The 18,796-nt window shown below is 41.4% G+C and overlaps 1 protein-coding gene across 1 annotated transcript in view; it reads left to right on the top strand.

Moving 5' to 3' along the window:
- The first annotated feature begins 1,659 nt into the window (after nt 1-1,659).
- rac2 (Rac family small GTPase 2) overlaps nt 1,660-18,796 on the top strand; it is a 105,842-nt gene continuing 88,705 nt past the window's right edge. Inside the window, exon 1 of the mRNA XM_028815240.2 lies at nt 1,660-1,802. Coding sequence (XP_028671073.1) covers nt 1,768-1,802 — 35 coding nt within the window. The 5' untranslated portion in view covers nt 1,660-1,767. The remainder of the gene's footprint in view (nt 1,803-18,796) is intronic.

Here is an 18,796-nt window from a genome sequence, read left to right on the forward strand (position 1 = left end):
CGGAGTAGGAGGAGTGTACAGGGGAGTAAAGGTGGTCTTTGTGTTATAATGAAATTATTAACTGTTAAAGTTATTATTAATGTGCGGAGTAGGAGGAGTGTAAAGGGGAGTAAGGGTGGTCTTTGTGTTATAATGAATTATTAACTGTTAAAGTTCTTATTTATGTGCGGAGTAGGAGGAGTGTAAAGGGGGAGTAAAGGTGGTCTTTGTGTTATAATGAATTATTAACTGTTAAAGTTATTATTAATGTGCGGAGTAGGAGGAGTGTAAAGGGGGAGTAAAGGTGGTCTTTGTGTTATAATGAATTATTAACTGTTAAAGTTCTTATTTATGTGCGGAGTAGGAGGAGTGTAAAGGGGGAATAAAGGTGGTCTTTGTGTTATAATGAATTATTAACTGTTAAAGTTATTATTAATGTGCGGAGTAGGAGGAGTGTAAAGGGGGAATAAAGGTGGTCTTTGTGTTATAATGAATTATTAACTGTTAAAGTTCTTATTTATGTGCGGAGTAGGAGGAGTGTAAAGGGGAGTAAAGGTGGTCTTTGTGTTATAATGAAATTATTAACTGTTAAAGTTATTATTAATGTGCAGAGTAGGAGGAGTGTAAAGGGGAGTAAGGGTGGTCTTTGTGTTATAATGAATTATTAACTGTTAAAGTTCTTATTTATGTGCGGAGTAGGAGGAGTGTAAAGGGGGAATAAAGGTGGTCTTTGTGTTATAATGAATTATTAACTGTTAAAGTTCTTATTTATGTGCGGAGTAGGAGGAGTGTAAAGGGGAGTAGTTGGGGTCGGATGTATGGCTCTCTTGTTTATTATGACACTTGGTTTTTTATGTAAATTGAATGTGTATATTGTTTTGTTAATATTTTTGTCACTGTTTAAAATAAAGGTCATTTTAAAAATTAAAAAAAATTATCTATCTATCTATCTATCTATCTATCTATCTATCTATCTATCTATCTATCTATCTATCTATCTATCTATCTATCTATCTATCTATCTATCTATTATATAGTGCCTTACCTATCTACCTATTTAGCATAGCAACTTGAAGCAAGTTTCACTATGTTTACAGAGGAACAGTTGGTTGCAGCTTCTCCTTCAGCGAGTTCCTCTTTTTGATTTGACTCCTTTCTTTATTTAACTTGCTGTAATTTCCCAAATGTTGCACAAATTGTGTGAATTCGCAGATACCCAACAGGTTTCACTGTCATTTGACAACTATTAGTGCGCTTTCTGTACTTTTCCTTTGTTTATTCTGTAATGCTGTGCCTCTTTCAGCTGCTCCTTGCTCATATTCACAGAATCTCAGTAAGTGAGGGAGCTGCAGGCCTTGTTCAGCGTCCATGCTGTCTGCACCCCAGGCTGCTTCTTGTAATTTGGTTGTTCTTCATAATGATGGTTTCTAACTAAGCTCTGCCTTTATTCTTCTCTTATTTGAGTTAAACTGTAATTTACTTTTTTTTTTTTTAATTTAATCTACTTTTTATTTTTCTCCAGCATTTGTTTCCTTATTCTGTACTCAGATTGTGATTTAATTATATATAAGTGCTAATCAATGATTTTATGCAAAACAGACAAATTAAAGGGAAGCACCTAGACATTCAGCAAGCTTGTCAGTTCCTGAAGGTGGAGCCAAATAAAAAAAAAAAATCAGTTGCGTGCGAGAGCGCTGATAGCAGAAGCAGGCTGCCTTTATTTCCCATTGCTTTAATTTCAGCAGAGCTGCACTTCAGAAGCTCCCGGGCTGTTGTGAAACTCCAGACATGCAGGCCATAAAGTGTGTGGTCGTAGGAGACGGGTGAGTTGGAGCTCTTCTTATTTGTGCTGCCAGGGATGGGCTCAGAAGCTGGGTGGGCTTCGGGACAGACAAGTTTCACCTAGATTAAACTTTGAGAATATAGGAAGCGATGAGCTTCCGGTGTAAATAATTACAAATTAACTGACACCCTGACTGATGCTCAAAATGGAGATTGGAATGAAAAAGTGGAAGATCCACTCTGGTTCCTTTTTAACATTCTTTTGTTAATGAAGATAAATAGTTATAAAGATGTAGGTGTTAAGTTGACTACAGTTTTTGCAATATTGTTCATTTAAAACGGAATGATAATGTTATGGTATCCATCAACATAAATAAACCACTTAATCAATCTTTATTTTATATGGCGCCTTTCACAACAAGCAAGTAAAAAGGTAGAAAATCTGCAGAGGAACAACAGTTAAAGGCCGCACACGTTGAGCTTTGATGAAGTCTGACATTAAGTGAGGTAAAATGAACATAAAACCAAGGTGAAGGCCCTCCTGCTACCATGTGATGGGACTGGCTTTTGAGGCTGCCATTTCCTACTCATTTTAAAATTTGCTGTAAGTAATGATTTAAAAGACTTGGTTCACATCTTTCTTTTTAAAACAGAATAGTGGAAAAAGTCATAGATACAATCAAAAAAGCAGAGTTCTTATCACTAAAGCCACATGCTGGCTGCTCAGTGGCCTGGTGTCACTGTTACTCACCTCCTGTCAGCTTTTGGTGAAACTGAACAAACTCTCCTCCAGGCCCAGGCTGATGCCTACAGGAGTCCATCAGATAGTTGGATAATGTGACACCCCTGCAGGCTGGCTTCAGTGTCCTAGCTGGTCACTCAGACACTTTAGGCACAGTGGGGTCATATCAAAATTGCAAGATTTGGCTAAACTACCAGAACTACAGTCTGGAGTGTTCAGTCTAAACCCTCTGGAGTGTGCAAAGATCAAGTTTAGGTTTGCAGACTTAGGCTCCATATTGCGTGTTGCCTTCGTCAGGTCTCTTCCTGATGATAAGCTCATTCAGCATCTGCTGCTTTGAAGATTCCTTGTGATGAATGTGTTGCCAAAGTGTGATTCTGAAAAAATGAGTGTCTATGAAAGGCCTTGTTCGAGTTCCACCAGTTTATCTTCCCTCTTTCTGAAAAATCTATTTAATAATAATTAACTTCCTCATTCTAACAAAACATAAGAATTTACATCACAAAGCATTGTGTTTCTCTGTTGTCTATTACTGCAGCTGCAGATTGCTCACTTTTTACAAAACTTTAAAACAGAGCAATGGAGCAAAGTTTGAATAAGTGAGTAAATGAATGAGGGACGGAGGGAGTGAGGGACTGGAGTTTGAAAAAGTAGAGAAAAGTCAAGTGTCAGTGAATATATAAATACGAGAGGGAAATTGTGGACAGGAGTGTGGATGGAGAAGTAAGTGAGTAAAAGAGTAGTGTTTGAGTAAATTAATTAAGTTATAGAGTAGAGTTTGAGAGACTGAGTGAGTGAGTGAGTGAGTGAGTGAGTGAGTGAGTGAGTGAGTGAGTGAGTGAGTGAGTGAGTGAGTGAGTGAGTGAGTAGGGTCTGAAGAACTGAGTAAATGAGTGAGGGATTGGGGTTTGAATAAGTACAGAAAAGTCGAGTGTCAGTGAGTGAGTAAGTACGAGACGGAAATTGTGGACAGGAGTGTGGGTGGAGAAGTGAGTGAGTAAAAGAGTAGTGGTTGAATAAATTAATCAAGTCATAGAGTAGAGTTTGAGAGACTGAGTGAGTAAAGGAGTAGTGTCTGAGTAAATGAATCAAGTCACGGAGTAGAATTTGAAAGACTAACTGAGTGAGTGAGTCATTCATTCAGTCAATGAGTAGAGGATCAGAGTCTGAAAGAATGAGTGAATGAGTGAGGGACTAAACTTTCAATAAGTAAGGGGAGGTAAGTTGTGAGTAAGTCAGTGTTAACGTAGGTGAAATTGTGGACCAGAGTTTGAGCAAATGAACCATGGAGTAAAGAAGTAGCGTTTGAGTAAATTAAAAAGTCATGGAGTAGAATTTGAGTGAGTGAGTGAGTGAGTGAGTGAGTGAGTGAGTGAGTGAGTGAGTGAGTGAGTGAGTGAGTGAGTGAGTGAGTGAGTTCGTTAGTGAGTAAAGGAGTAGGGTCTGAAAGACTGAGTAAATGAGTGAGGGACTAAACATTGAACAAGTAAAGGGAGGTAAAGTGTGAGTAAGTCAGTGATCATGTGAGTGAAATTTTGGAGTAGAGTCTGAGTGAATGAACCAGTGAGTAAAGAAGTAGTGTTTGAGTAAATTAATCATGTTCTGCAGTAGAGTTTGAGTGAGTGAGTGAGTGAGTGAGTGAGTGAGTGAGTGAGTGAGTGAGTGAGTGAGTGAGTGAGTGAGTGAGTGAGTCGGTCAGTCAGTTAGTGACTAAAGGAGTAGAATCTGAAAGACAATAAATGTGTGAAGGCTTGGATCTGGAATTAGCAAGGAAAAGTCAAGTGTCAACGAGTAAGTAAATATGAGAGGGAAATTGTAGATGGGAATGTGGGTGGAGGAGCGAGTGAGTACAAGAGTAGTGTTTGAGCAAATAAATCAAGTTATGGAGTAGAGTTTGAGTCAGACAGTCAGTTAGTGAGTAAAGGAGTAGAGTCTGAAAGACTGAGTAAATTAATGATGGAGTTGAGTTTAAATTAGTAAGGTGAAGTGTGGGAAAGTGAGTGAATACATTATTTAAGGAAATTGTGCAGTAGATTCTGAGTGAGTGAGTGAGTGAGTGAGTGAGTGAGTGAGTGAGTGAGTGAGTGAGGAGAGGCAAAGCATAAGTGAGTAAATGAGTGAATGAATAAGTAAGAGAAACTGTGGAGAAGGCTCTAAGAGTAAGTGAGGGAGTCATTGAGTGACACAGGAATAGAGTTTGAGTGAGGGAATGAGTAAATGATTGAAGAAGGTTGTGAGGGTGTATAAACCAAAAAATGATGATGATGTGTCAGAAACTGGACTTATAGATCTGAACTGAATCAGACCCCATTTCATAATGGATGGTTGAATGGTAGATGCATAGATAACAGTGAATCATTGAGGAGTAATGCAATTGGGTACCAGCAGGAGGCAGCTTCTTATGGCAACTCCTACAGAATGTTCTAAGTTCTATCCTATGATCTGAAGTTTTTTTCCCAGTTTGACGTTCAGTTGAAAAAAGAAGCATCTGAAATATTTCTTCATTAAATTAGAGCCGTGGTCAGTCAAAGAAACATCATCACCAGCTTGCCAAGCAATCGCAGGTCAATAAGTATTCTGATTCGACTTTGGCTTCCACTCGCCTTTTAGCTTTAAATGAGTGATTAAGGATAGACATGCTGAAGTGGGCCCAGTAGGATGAATGGATGGATGGATGGATGGATGGATGGATGGATGGATGGATGGATGGATGGACTGGTCATCTAAGGCCTTTTCCGGACATTTTATTAGAACACCTTCCTGAGTTCTGCCCCCCCGGACCCCCCCCCCCCCCCCACACACACACCATACGGGGCCTGCACATTTCTGAACCGCGTAGGGCCCCCAAACTGCTAAGAATGGTCCTGATGGACGGACCAACAGATGGATGGAGAGAGGGATGGATGGATGGACAGACAGACGGACGTAAAGGGCAGACTGATGCTGCAGAACTTTGCCTCTATCCCCCACACATTGCAGCAGCACACCAACTTCCCCTGTTCCCTCCAATAGCAGGCTTGCAGCAGGTAGTGTGATGAGCCATGAGCAAAGGTCTTTGTGCAAAGCTGTGGCGAGAAGGCGAGGGTGGAGGGGGGCTGATATTGTGGCTTCATAAGGGAAGTGAGATTTGCAGAATGTGTCGAAAACAGCAGCCATCACCTTTTTTAGTCTTGACAAACAGAGAAGTCATTACTGAAGATGTATGCCTCCTGAAGCTCCGGGAGATGTCTTATTCTTCTTCTTCCTGTGGTAAACCTTTGCTAGTCGGTCTGGAGGCCTGGTCATTGGTTAAATTAGAGACGTTCCAGATTACAAGAAGCTGATTAAAATCTTCAAGCATCCAGCCTAAAAAATCCAGTGTCCGTGAACCAATCTAACTTTCATATAGAGGGCACCTTAGTATGCATTTTTCTAAAATGAAATTATTAAAAAAGTATATGCAAATTGTGTATATAAGAGTTTACCTACAAAAACAGTACGTATTTATGTACACATATCATTGAATGTAGATGTATACATTATGCACTATTTGAATATGCAAACATGGGTCAGTCACAGAGAGTTCAGTGTTCAAGGTGGCATCAAAGGAGACATACTCAGCCCACCATTTACTATAGACCATACCTGAGGTATTTCCCAGTTGTAACATTCATATGGTAAAATGTGGCGTAGGGTTTCTTCATACAATTTTTTAAAAGCGCAGTTTCGCTTCCTGTGTCACTGAGCTGTGACTACACCTAGCTCCAGAAGAACAAGTATTGTATTAGAGATGAGAACTTTAGGGACCTCAACTTGATGTTATTTTGGACCACACTGGGGCTGTGGTGGACGTGCAGCAAGTCTACCAGAACCAAGTGACTACAAACTGGAAACATGTCATCTGGTCTGACTAACTTCAATCTCTGCAGCTATATGCAGATAGTGGGGTCAGAATGATGTGTAAACACCATGAATTCAAGGAATCATCTTGACTTGTGTCAGTAGTACAGGTTGCTAGTCTTCTTGGCAGATATTAAGCCTCTAAATGATAACTGAATATCACTTGAATGTCAGAATGTTCATCTCTTTATGGCCACTGTCTACCTTTTTTAAATGGATTCTTCCACTGGGTTAACATCACAATGCAAAGTATGAATCATCTCAAGCTGGTGCTACACAAATTACAGTGATTTCAGTTTACTCCAATGGCCTGAGTATACCCCAGATCTTAATCCAGTAGCACACCTTTGTGGTGATATGTCAGGGGAGGATTACAGCATTAATGTGTGTCTAAAAAACCTGAAGGAATTGAAAGATGTTCTCAAGATATCATGGACCGATATTTATTAAGAGTATTTCCAACACCTTAGTGAGTCCATGTTTTGATAAATCTAATTCCTGTTACTTTGATACAGTGGCCATGTTTGAACATACTGTGCACACACACTTATGCCTTCACTAACCAAATTATTAGGAACACTATACATTTAATGGGTATATCCTCCTTCTAATCTTAAAAGAACCTCAGTTCTTCATGACACGGATTTCCCAAGATGTTAGAAACATTACATTGAGATTCTGGTCCACACTTTCTGCAGATTTCTCACTTGAACATCCATGCTGCAACTCTCCTACTCTACCACATCCCAAAGGTGTTCTATTGGATTCAGATGCACTGAGTGGGAAGGGCATTGAAGAACACTGAGCTGATTGTCATGTTCATGAAACCAGTTTGAGATGAGTTTTGCTTTATGACACAGCGCATTATCATGCTTGAAGTAGATAGATAGATAGATAGATAGATAGATAGATAGATAGATAGATAGATAGATAGATAGATAGATAGATAGATAGATAGATAGATAGATAGATAGATAGATAGATAGATAGATAGATAGATAGATAGATAGATTTTAGTGTAGTCGGCAGGATTAGATAGATAGATAGATAGATAGATAGATAGATAGATAGATAGATAGATAGATAGATAGATAGATAGATAGATAGATAGATAGATTTTAGTGTAGTCGGCAGGATTAGATAGATAGATAGATAGATAGATAGATAGATAGATAGATAGATAGATAGATAGATAGATAGATAGATAGATAGATAGATAAATTTTAGTGTAGTCGGCAGGATAAGATAGATAGATAGATAGATAGATAAATTTTAGTGTAGTCGGCAGGATAAGATAGATAGATAGATAGATTTTAGCGTAGTCGGCAGGATAAGATAGATAGATAGATAGATAGATAGATAGATAGATAGATAGATAGATAGATAGATAGATAGATAGATAGATAGATAGATAGATAGATAGATAGATAGATAGATAGATAGATAGACTATGGTTCAAACATACACCAGAATGACTGAAAAGGAAGAAAATAAAGAAGAAAAAAAACTTCTGACTTGGCAGTTAAAGTCCCTTTATTCAAAATGCAAACGAATGATTCACTGGCTGAAATTACTCAATGTTCGTGTGTCAGAGACAGGATGTCGCCATTACAAGATAGATAAATTCTGGCCTAGAGGAGATGCACATGGCTGTGGTCTTCAAGCAATGATTGATTGGTATTAAAGGGCCCAAAGTGTACCAAGAAAACATTCCCCACACCATTACACCATCATCACTTGTCCAGATAGATGACACAAGGCAGGCTGGGTGTATGGATTTATGCTGTTGGTGCCAATATGCACCGTTAGTGCGCCTCACTAGAATTCAAGATTCATCAGATCAGACTACATTTTTCCAGTCATCAGCTGTCCAGTTTTGGTGAGCCGGTGCCCACTGCAGCCTCAATTTTCTTTTCTTGGCTGATAGGAATGGAACCCGACGTGGTCTTCTGCTGTTGTAGCTCATCTGCCTCAAGATTTGATGTGTTGTGCATTCTGAGATGCTTTTCTGCTCAGCACAGAGGTGTTTGAGCTCCTGTAGCCTTTTCATCAGCGCGAACCAATCTGCTCTGATGGCTCTCATCAGCAAGGCATTTCTATCACTCATTGGATGTTATTTCTTCTTCGCACCATTCTGAGTAAACTCTAGAGATTGTTGTACATGAAAATCTAAGGAGATCAGCAGTTACAGAAATAGTCAAACCAGCCTGTCTGGAACCAACAATCATACCATGGTTGAAATTACTGAGATCACATTATTCCCCATTCTGGTGTTTGATTGGAACATTAACTGGAGCTCCTGACCTGTATCTGCATGGTTTTATGCATTGTGCTTGTGCCACATGATTGGCTGATTAGATAATTGAATGGATAAGTAGGTGTATAGTACATATACAAATTGTAATAGATATAATGGATGGACTGGCATCCTGACTGGGATGGAGAGTGATTCACATTATACAAGGATAGTGTGGATGGATGTGTATCCCGGCAATGGATATATTAGGGGAGACTTTGTTACCCTAGCGTGATATGGCAGCATTGCTCCATTTGTCTGGCTCTGGTTTGGATATCAGCAGGGCTTCTTGGGATTTGCAATTCAGGGGGGTGGTCCTATTGGGTCCCTCAGGGGGGTGCTGGTAAGAGAAGACTCCCCTATTCTATGGCAGTTCTGCCTGACCCAAACATGTTTTCAGGGTGCAGTGTTGTGGACTCCCGGGTCCAGCATAAAAGCCGCCACCCTACCTGAGATGGAGTTAGGAAATTGAACAAGGCATGTCTGGAAAGAAAGAAAGAAAGAAAGAAAGAAAGAAAGAAAGAAAGAAAGAAAGAAAGAAAGAAAGAAAGAAAGAAAGAAAGAAAGAAAGAAAGAATTGTGCATTGTGATTTTGCTGACTCTGGGAGGAGATGCCCGTGTGAGGCATATTTCTATAATAATAAATGTTTAGTCTATGAGGTTACATCTGGGGTTTGAGACTCTGCAATGCCCCTTATAGACCTCAATATTTATGTACCTGTATCAAAATTAGATCATTGACCTTTCTTCAGATGATGTGCCAGACATTTTGTGGTTCCTCCTTACCACATTCATCCTCCATGATTCTTACCTTCACATAGGCCTTGTTACTCGCCAGTCCCCACTTTTTAGAAGATTTACCTTTCATGTTGCAGAAGGTGCTTCTTGAGTCAGTGTGCATGTATGTGTGTGTTAAACTGTGTGTTTTTAGATTTTGCCTAAACACTCGTGTTGTGCCATTACGCCTTCACTGACATTCATACCTTTGAATTCCTCATACCCCCCATTGGCTGCAGAGGCGAGTGCGCCAATTGCAACACAGCCTGCTGCCTCTTCTCTTTATAAAGTTTCTATTGCTGTAATCCAGAAACCAGCCAGCTGGCTCACGTGGTCTCACTCTTGACTCATATCATCCTGGATGTCCACATGTTGGGGATTATTTGACTCATGCTGGCCTTGCTTTCTTTTTCACGGGCGCTTTAAGGAGCTCACAGACTGGTGTGTGCCAAGTCCATAGGAACCCTTCAACTCTTCGAGCTGTGATCTTGAGCTCACCCTGCTTTTTCTTCCTGACAGATGCTCTTCCCTTCTGCATCAGGCTTCTCACATTCCACCATGTTGGATCCTTAGTTGGCACAAGCGTGCTCCTCACAGAGACACATCCTGCTGTCTTTCTGAACCTGTGAACGAGTCAAACTTGAGGCCTGTGATCTGAACCCTTGCTGTGCTACACTTTCTCATGTCTTCTTTCTCAAAACTTCTGTTAAGACCCTGAATTGGTCTCACAGCCTATTCCGGCTCCTAAATCTGAGCGCTGAACTTGTAGTTCTTTGTTTTTGATTCAGAGCTGTTTGTAATTTGCCATGGACATATCAAGACTGTTTCAGATTTAAATGTCTGATTCACGGTTTCCTGTTTGTTGTTAGCCATTCCAGTGAAAACATAACAATTCATTTCTATAGTTATAGTGTTTAGCACCTCTCAGGCCTGGGGATCAGGGTTCAAATTCTTTAAGTATTAAAATGGCATATTTTTCCTTTTCCCCACTTGAGTTGTTCTCCTGTTATTTCTGCGCCCTTCCCAATGTGTGCATTTTAGTTCAATCTGCAGCTTTATTTTAGTCCAGTATACTCAAGACACATGTACGAAGGACTGATGCCCTGTGCAGAGCCTCTTTCCCGACTTGCATTCATCCATTCATTTTCCAAAATCACTTTTGTGTGTAATGGTGTCCGTGTACTGGCACCCTTACACAGGATCTTGGACTCCAGGCATCTGCAGTTGTATCCAAGTGGATCAGTGGTGGATGAAATGGAGGCACAGACCAAAGTGTTAGTCCAAAAACAATTCTTCTTTACTATATCCTGTGATGCCCGGGTATGTACAGCCGCCCTAACCCTGACACAGACAGGCAGGACTCTATTTTAGCACACAACATAAACCTTTAATTTTCAGCTGCCACTTCCCAGCAAAGGGCAGCACATGGTGCAGTGGGTAGTGCTGCTGCCTCGCAGTTAGGAGACCCGGGTTCGCTTCTCGGGTCCTCCAGGCGTGGAGTTTGCATGTTCTTTCCGTGTCTGCGTGGGTTTCTTCCCACAGTCCACAGACATGCAGGTTAGGTGCATTGGTGTTCCTAAATTGTCCCTAGTGAGTGCTTGGTGTGTGTGTATGCCCTGTGGTGGGATGGCACCCTGCCTGGGGATTTGTTCCTGCCTTGCACCCTGTGCTGGCTGGGATTGGCTCCGGCAGACCCCCATGACCCTGTGTTAGGATATAGCGGGTTGGGAAATAACTGACTGACTTCCCAGCAATATACAAATAATAATATCATTGACACCCTAGTCCTTTCACCTTCATCTTTAGTCCTTTGTCCTCTTCCTCCCGATTCAGGCCGTTGAATGCTGGCGACTGGCCCCTTTTTATAGGACTCCATGTGCCCAAAGAGCTTCTTCCGGTAGCACTTCCGGGTGTGGCAGAAGTGCTGAAAAATAAGGCCCTGCAAACGTCCAGGCGCCCCCCCTGGTGGTAGCCACTGGTCCCAACAATGTTGAGCTTCTATGCTCATGACCCGTGGCCCCACTGGAAACCAAGGGGCCTGCCCTCTGTTGGTCAGGGCAGGTAAGGGGCTCGGCCGTCCGCCACAATACGTTTCCATTGTCATGTATCTCAAATATATAAACACAGTCACTGCATACAAAAAACAAAAATAAGTGACGCTAAATCTGTGCTGTACTCACAGTGGCTCTTACATAAAAATGTGTCAAAAATATAAGAAAATCAAACGAGCAAATGATTTTTCTTCATCCTCATTCTTCCAGTAAGGCAAGATATTAAGAGGATGACAAAAATAATAAAATCAAATAGTGAAAAAGTAACAAAAAACTGGAAAAACAAAACCATTGCTTATATACAGTAATCCCTCGCTATATCGCGCTTCGACTTTCGCGGCTTCACTCTATCGCGGATTTTATATGTAAGCATATTTAAATATATATCGTGGATTTTTTGCTGGTTCGCGGATTTCTGAGGACAATGGGTCTTTTAATTCTGGTACATGCTTCCTCAGTTGGTTTGCCCAGTTGATTTCATACAAGGGACGCTATTGGCAGATGGCTGAGAAGCTACCCAACCACAGCGCGTATTATGTATTAAATAAAGCTCCTCAAATATATTGTGAGCACGGGGGTGTTCGCACCCCTAGAGGACACGGCCGCTCCTCAGAAAACGCTGAAAGATTACCTTCACAGTGCTCCCTTCTTTGCTGGGCTTACACGTGGCTGCTTTGCAAGCGATATGCTTCCCGCATGGTGCTTCGCGTACTTAAAAGATCAAACAGCACGTATTGATTTTTGATTGCTTGCTTTCCTCTGTCTCTCTCTCGCTCTGACATTCTCTGATCCTGACGGAGGGGGTGTGAGCAGAGGGGCTGTTCGCACACTGGCCTAGAGGATACTGACGCTCCTCTAAAAAATGCTGAAAAATGCTTGCTCCCTTCCTCGCAGCTACTTTGTCCGGCGGTGCTTCGCATACTTAAAAGCCAAACAGCCCTATTGATTTTTGACTGTTTGCTTTTTTTCTCTCTCTCTCTCTCTCTCTCTGACGCTCACTCCTTTGAAGAGGAAGATATGTTTGCATTCTTTTAATTGTGAGACGGAACTGTCATCTCTGTCTTGTCATGGAGCACAGTTTAAACTTTTGAAAAAGAGACAAATGTTTGTTTGCAGTGTTTGAACAACGTTCCTGTCTCTCTACAACCTCCTGTGTTTCTGCGCAAATCTGTGACCCAAGCATAACAATATAAAAATAACCATATAAACATATGGTTTCTACTTTGCGGATTTTCACCTTTCGCGGGAGGGTCTGGAACACAACCCCCGCGATGGAGGAGGGATTACTGTATATTTACAAGAAATGCCTGTGATCGTCACTGCGACATGGTTACTCTTCACTACCGTAATATCACCATCACCAGACCATCAAAAGATAACCCCTGCTGATCTTGTATTGGTTTTATATGCTGGGAGGGTTTGCTCCAGCCAGTCCCAGCACACTACGTTCTTCATATCACAACCATCCATCGAGGACGCTGTGACATCCACCTCCCTTTTCCTTATAGTAAGGCGAATGCCTTTCATAAATTTGCGTCCTACTTTGTATTTGTATACCTGAAGCATGCATATCTGCACACATCCTCAACTTTAGGGTAACCTCCTGAACCTTTCTCTGTGACCTTAACTCTCTTACGCTCTTTTTGCAACTGCTTTCATTTTCTGCAACAAATGTGGACTTCAATGTACGGCAACCATGGAATAATATCAGGATGTCAGCGCTTCGGCACTCGAGGGTATGTCCGGCATGACAGGCCTCCTCACATGGCACTTCCCACCATCAGTACTCCCAACAGTGTGACTTTATGTTGGTGCCCAGCCATTTTACTACCTCATATGCTCTAAAGTAAGTAAACCTTCATAACTAAGTATAAAATAAAAGTAAAGCTATAATCAGCTCTAATACATAATTTAAACAATGTCTGAGATACGCCTGTGAACATCTCGGACCTGGACACAGACAGGCAGACACCAAATGTCTCAAATCACACACGTTTATTTACAACCCCTTTTCCCGACACCACAAACAGTGCAGTAATCATCACTAAAAGTCCTCTAGACCTCGTTCTCTCTCTTCAGCTGCCTCCAACTCCTCACTCGCAAGCTCCGTCCTCTTCCACCCGACTCTGACTCCCCGAGTGGTGTGAGGCGGCCTCTTTTATACATCACCCGAAAGTGCTCCATGTGCTCCCCAATTAACATCCGGCAGCACTTCTGGGTGTGGCGGAAGTGCTGCGGACCACAGTTCCGGAGCTGTCCAGGCACTCCCTGGTGGTGGCCACGTCCCTCCATAGGGTTAAGCTTCCAAGCTCTGTGACCCTCATGTAATCCCAGGAGGTTGCCCCCTTGTGGTCCAGGGAAGATACTGCCCTTTTCTTGGTCCTTCCCTTCTTCTGGCGCCCCGGTGGGGCAAAGTCCCTGGACATCTGTCACATGGCTTATCACAAGTTGTGGGGAAGTGCCTTGCATATTTTGTTGCCATTATAGGTTCCAGTCTCCTTGACCCTGAATTAGAAAAAGTAGGTTCAGAAATTAATGAATCAACATCTGTAGTGATGGCCTGGTAGTCCAACATTTGCCATTGAAGCCTCATGAATTCAAGTTCCAGCTCAGTCACAATCTCCTTGTCTCCACAGCTCCTTCTGTTTTATCATAAAGACAATGGACAAGCAGCCTGTCCAGATTTGTTTTCTCTTTCCACCCAATAGGCCGTAACCCTATGACCCAAAAATTAGAAATTGTCTCTGTATATGTATCTGTGCCCTGACATTCCATCTCATGTTATCACCAACTCCTCCACAGCAGCAAAAGGAGAAGCAGTCCCCACAAAAGAACAATGGATGAACTTCCTAGGGTATTTTCTGCCATTTTCTATTTGCTGCTCTTGTTTGTTTTCAATTTTCTGTTTCTTATGAAAAAGACTGCATTCTGAAATAGAGTAAGGATCACAGTTGGTCAGTTGTCATTTAATGTAACTTTTCTCTCCGCTCTTAGCATTGTCAGGTTGGGTGCAGAATGCTGATTTAGTAAATGTAATTTTTAGATATTGGCAAAAGAATTCTGTTGAGGTCAAGTAGGGATGTTCTGCTACTCAGTTAAAATGTTTGGTGTACATGGAGGTGAAGGCACAGCAATGATAATGAGAATGAAAGGTGCATGGAAAAAATTATTGGATGTCTATGGCAGCTGGCATCAAAAGGAAAAGTTTATTGAAGTAGTGTGGGGAGTAGTAGACAAAAGACAAAAGAAGAGTGTAGCGGTCTAAAACTCAGCTAAGATTCACACCGCCCGAAGACGGTGATTTATTTATTTTTCGGTGGGGATCCCAAGAACGCACCCAGCCTTGGCCCGACTCACACACACTCCATCACAGAGACAAAAAGCAAACAGAATTCATCCATCCATCCATCCATCCATTATCCAACCCGCTATATCCTTACTACAGGGTCACGGGGATCTGCTGGAGCCAATCCCAGCCAACACAGGGTGCAAGGCAGGAAACAAACCCCGGGCAGGGCACCAGCCCACCGCAGGCAAACAGAATTAAAACAGAAATTCACAAATGTTTTAAACAATAATAAAGGAAATCTAATCACACAAACTAAAACAATCCCATCCCAGTTCCCTTTCCAGCGATATACATTAGACACAAATTACAAAAACAGAAAATATACACAATGAAGTCCATAATACAATTCATAGGAAATGGCAACCAATGTAGTGAAATTTTGAAGTTTGAATAATCCAGAGATCAGCTCGCGTGTAAGTATATGTAAAGAACAGGCCTATCGGTATATCCTGAAGATGAAGAGTGATGGGATCGGGACCTTCTCCAAAGGTTGACAAACAATCTAATCAGTCCTCACGCAGCAGGCAAACACCAGACAGTTCATACACACGAACAGGAGATAATCCAGGACAAGAACAATAATTTATAGGCCATGAACGGGAACACAAAACAGACGGGTAACTCCAGACACAAAACAACCTTTCTTCTTTGTATAACCGGGCACCCTTTAAAACTCGCGCTGCCCTCCTTGTCACCAGCAGTCCCTGCACCATTAGCAGGCGTCCAACCGGATCAACTGCAGGGACTGCTGGGAGTTGAAGTTTTTACTGCCCGGGAGCACTGCTACAAGAGAATAATCAGAACAATGTGTGAAATGTCATGGAGTGTGAGGAGGATGAATGTCAAGCTAAGGGCAAGAGTTGCTGAGGAAGCAATAAATATTGTGTGAGAAGAAGCAGACTAAGTTTGTTTGGGCAAGTGGAGTGAAAAGCAGATGATTTGAGGAAGCATGCATGAGGATGGAGTTGGAGGGAATGAGGATAAGAGGGAAGCTTAAGGTTGGTGGTGGTGTCCAATGATATGAAAAGAATGGGTCTCATCCCAAAGAATACCCCGGACTGCAGACAGAGGATGAAAAAGGTCTGGAGACAGCATAAGTAAACACAGAAAATGGGCATTAACCTGAGGATGATGATGTTTCATAAATTAGGCTTCTCTTCCAGCAAAATCCATGCCATTGACACAAGAAAAAAGGTGTTAGTCCTGTGTGGAAGAGTTTATATGCATTTACAGTAATCCCTCCTCCATCGCGGGGGTTGCGTTCCAGACCCCCGCGAAAGGTGAAAATCCGCGAAGTAGAAACCATATGTTTATATGGTTATTTTTATATTGTCATGCTTGGGTCACATATTTGCACAGAAACACAGGAGGTTGTAGAGAGACAGGAACGTTATTCAAACACTGCAAACAAACATATGTCTCTTTTTCAAAAGTTTAAACTGTGCTCCATGACAAGACAGAGATGACATTTCTGTCTCACAATTAAAAGAATGCAAACATATCTTCCTCTTCAAAGGAGTGCGTGTCATGAGCAGAGACTGTCAGAAAGAGAGAGGAAAGCAAACAAATCAATAGGGCTGTTTGGCTTTTAAGTATGCGAAGCACCGCGGCACAAATCTGTTGAAGGCAGCAGCTCACACCCCCTCCGTCAGGAGCAGAGAAAGAGAGAGAGAGAGACAGAGAAAGAGAGAGAGAGAGAAAAACAAACAATCAAAAATCAATACGTGCCCTTCGATCTTTTAAGTGTGCGAAGCACCGTGCAGCATGTCGCTTCACGAAGCAGCTGCACAGAAGGTAGCAACGTGAAGATAATCTTTCAGTATTTTTAGACGAGTGTCCGTATCGTCTAGGTGTGCGAACAGCCCCCCTGCTCAATCCCCATACGTCAGGATCAGAGAAAGTCAGCGCAAGAGAGAGAGAGAGAAAAATAAGTTGGGTAGCTTCTCAGCCATCTGCCAATAGCGTCCCTTGTATGAAATCAACTGGGCAAACCAACTGAGGAAGCATGTACCAGAAATTAAAAGACCCATTGTCCGCAGAAATCCGCGAACCAGCAAAAAATCAGCGATATATATTTAAATATGCTTACATATAAAATCTGCGATAGAGTGAAGCCGCGAAAGGCGAAGCGCGATATAGAGAGGGATTACTGTATTACATACTAGCCGTCCCCCGTGGCTCCGCCCGCATAGTAGTGAAACATGCCAAAATTTAAAAATCAATAAACAAACAGGTATTGCTAGCTAGGCAGAGGCAAGAAACACTCCAAAACGCAGAGGTTAGACTGACTCGAATGGAGGCTGGTGCATGAGTGAAGAGGGCCCTGCCCGGCTCCCTACTCCTGACGTCATGCTTCCCACTCCCCTCGGCCTGCAGCCAATAGTGTAAATAAATTGCTCCTGTAAAGGAACTATCATAAGATGAGAGAAGTCGCAAAATCAACCGGAATGTTCAAGCAAATTATAGAAAAAAACCTGATCTAAATCCATTAAGTAGTTCTCTTGTGAAAAGCAGACAGACATACAGACAGACAGATGTTGGATTTTATGTATATAGTGATATGCCTGCATGTCATTTAATATTTAAAAGAAAATCTCTAGGAAAAAAGGGATCACTGACCTTATTTCATCTTACATGTAGACAATTTGTAGAGCCGCCAGATGTATTCTGCTTGTATGATCCTTGTTAATGTCAATTATGGTGATAATCTTGGAAATTGCAATCCTAAAGATGCATTGGAGACAGAAAACAGACATTTGAAACTCTGTAGTGCTTGGACAGCGCACAACCTCTGCCTCTTCTGCAGGATTTGTAAAATAGGAAAGGATGGTTGCGAGGTAACCAGGGGGTTGTCCTTCCGTGTTTTGTGTGGAGAAAACACACAGTTTTAGTGTGTATTTGGGTGGAAAATATGCAGCATGTAACACGCTCCTCTGTGGTAATGTGAATGAGAGGCATAAACAAAATTGATTTTACTGGAGTGCAACAGTTTGGATGCAGCTACAGAAAACACAGATAAACACAAAAGTATGAACACGGCTTTAGATAGATAGATAGATAGATAGATAGATAGATAGATAGATAGATAGATAGATAGATAGATAGATAGATAGATAGATAGATAGATAGATAGATAGATAGATAGATAGATAGATAGATAGATAGATACTTTATTAATCCCAAGGGGAAATTCACAAATGTTGTATGCAGCAATGTTCCTTGTTTTCCACCACAAGAAAACCATAATATCTCCAAAAAATGATTATTGTGAGTTTCACAATTACAGAGTCACCGTGAAACAAATTTTAGTATCAGTTTCACAAAACTGTGTTTCAAGTGAAAAATGGTTGTTTCACTTATCATTAATGATGATTATGCTTAACACTTTGGAGGTGGGAGTCGACTAATATCGACATATATGGGTGAAGACGGATCTCGATTAATATTGACATCGAGGGGTAGGGGTCGGTGGTAATTAGCTGTAAACATCAACAAAACTCGCCATTACCTTATAGGTTGAATCTCTTTGATAGATAGATAGATAGATAGATAGATAGATAGATAGATAGATAGATAGATAGATAGATAGATAGATAGATAGATAGATAGATAGATAGATAGATAGATAGATAGATACTTTATTAATCCCAAGTGGAAATTCACAAATGTTGTATGCAGCAATGTTCCTTGTTTTCCACCACAAGAAAACCATAATATCTCCAAAAAATGATTATTGTGAGTTTCACAATTACAAAGTCACCCGTGAAACAAATGTTAGTATCAGTTTCACAAAACTGTGTTTCAAGTGAAAAATGATTGTTTCACTTATCATTAATGATGATTATGCTTAACACTTTGGAGGTGGGAGTCGACTAATATCGACATATATGGGTGAAGATGGATCTCGACTAATATCGACATCGAGGGGTAGGGGTCGGTGG

Source organism: Erpetoichthys calabaricus, chromosome 12, assembly GCF_900747795.2.
Source record: "Erpetoichthys calabaricus chromosome 12, fErpCal1.3, whole genome shotgun sequence".
In the NCBI taxonomy this organism is placed as follows: domain Eukaryota; kingdom Metazoa; phylum Chordata; class Cladistia; order Polypteriformes; family Polypteridae; genus Erpetoichthys; species Erpetoichthys calabaricus.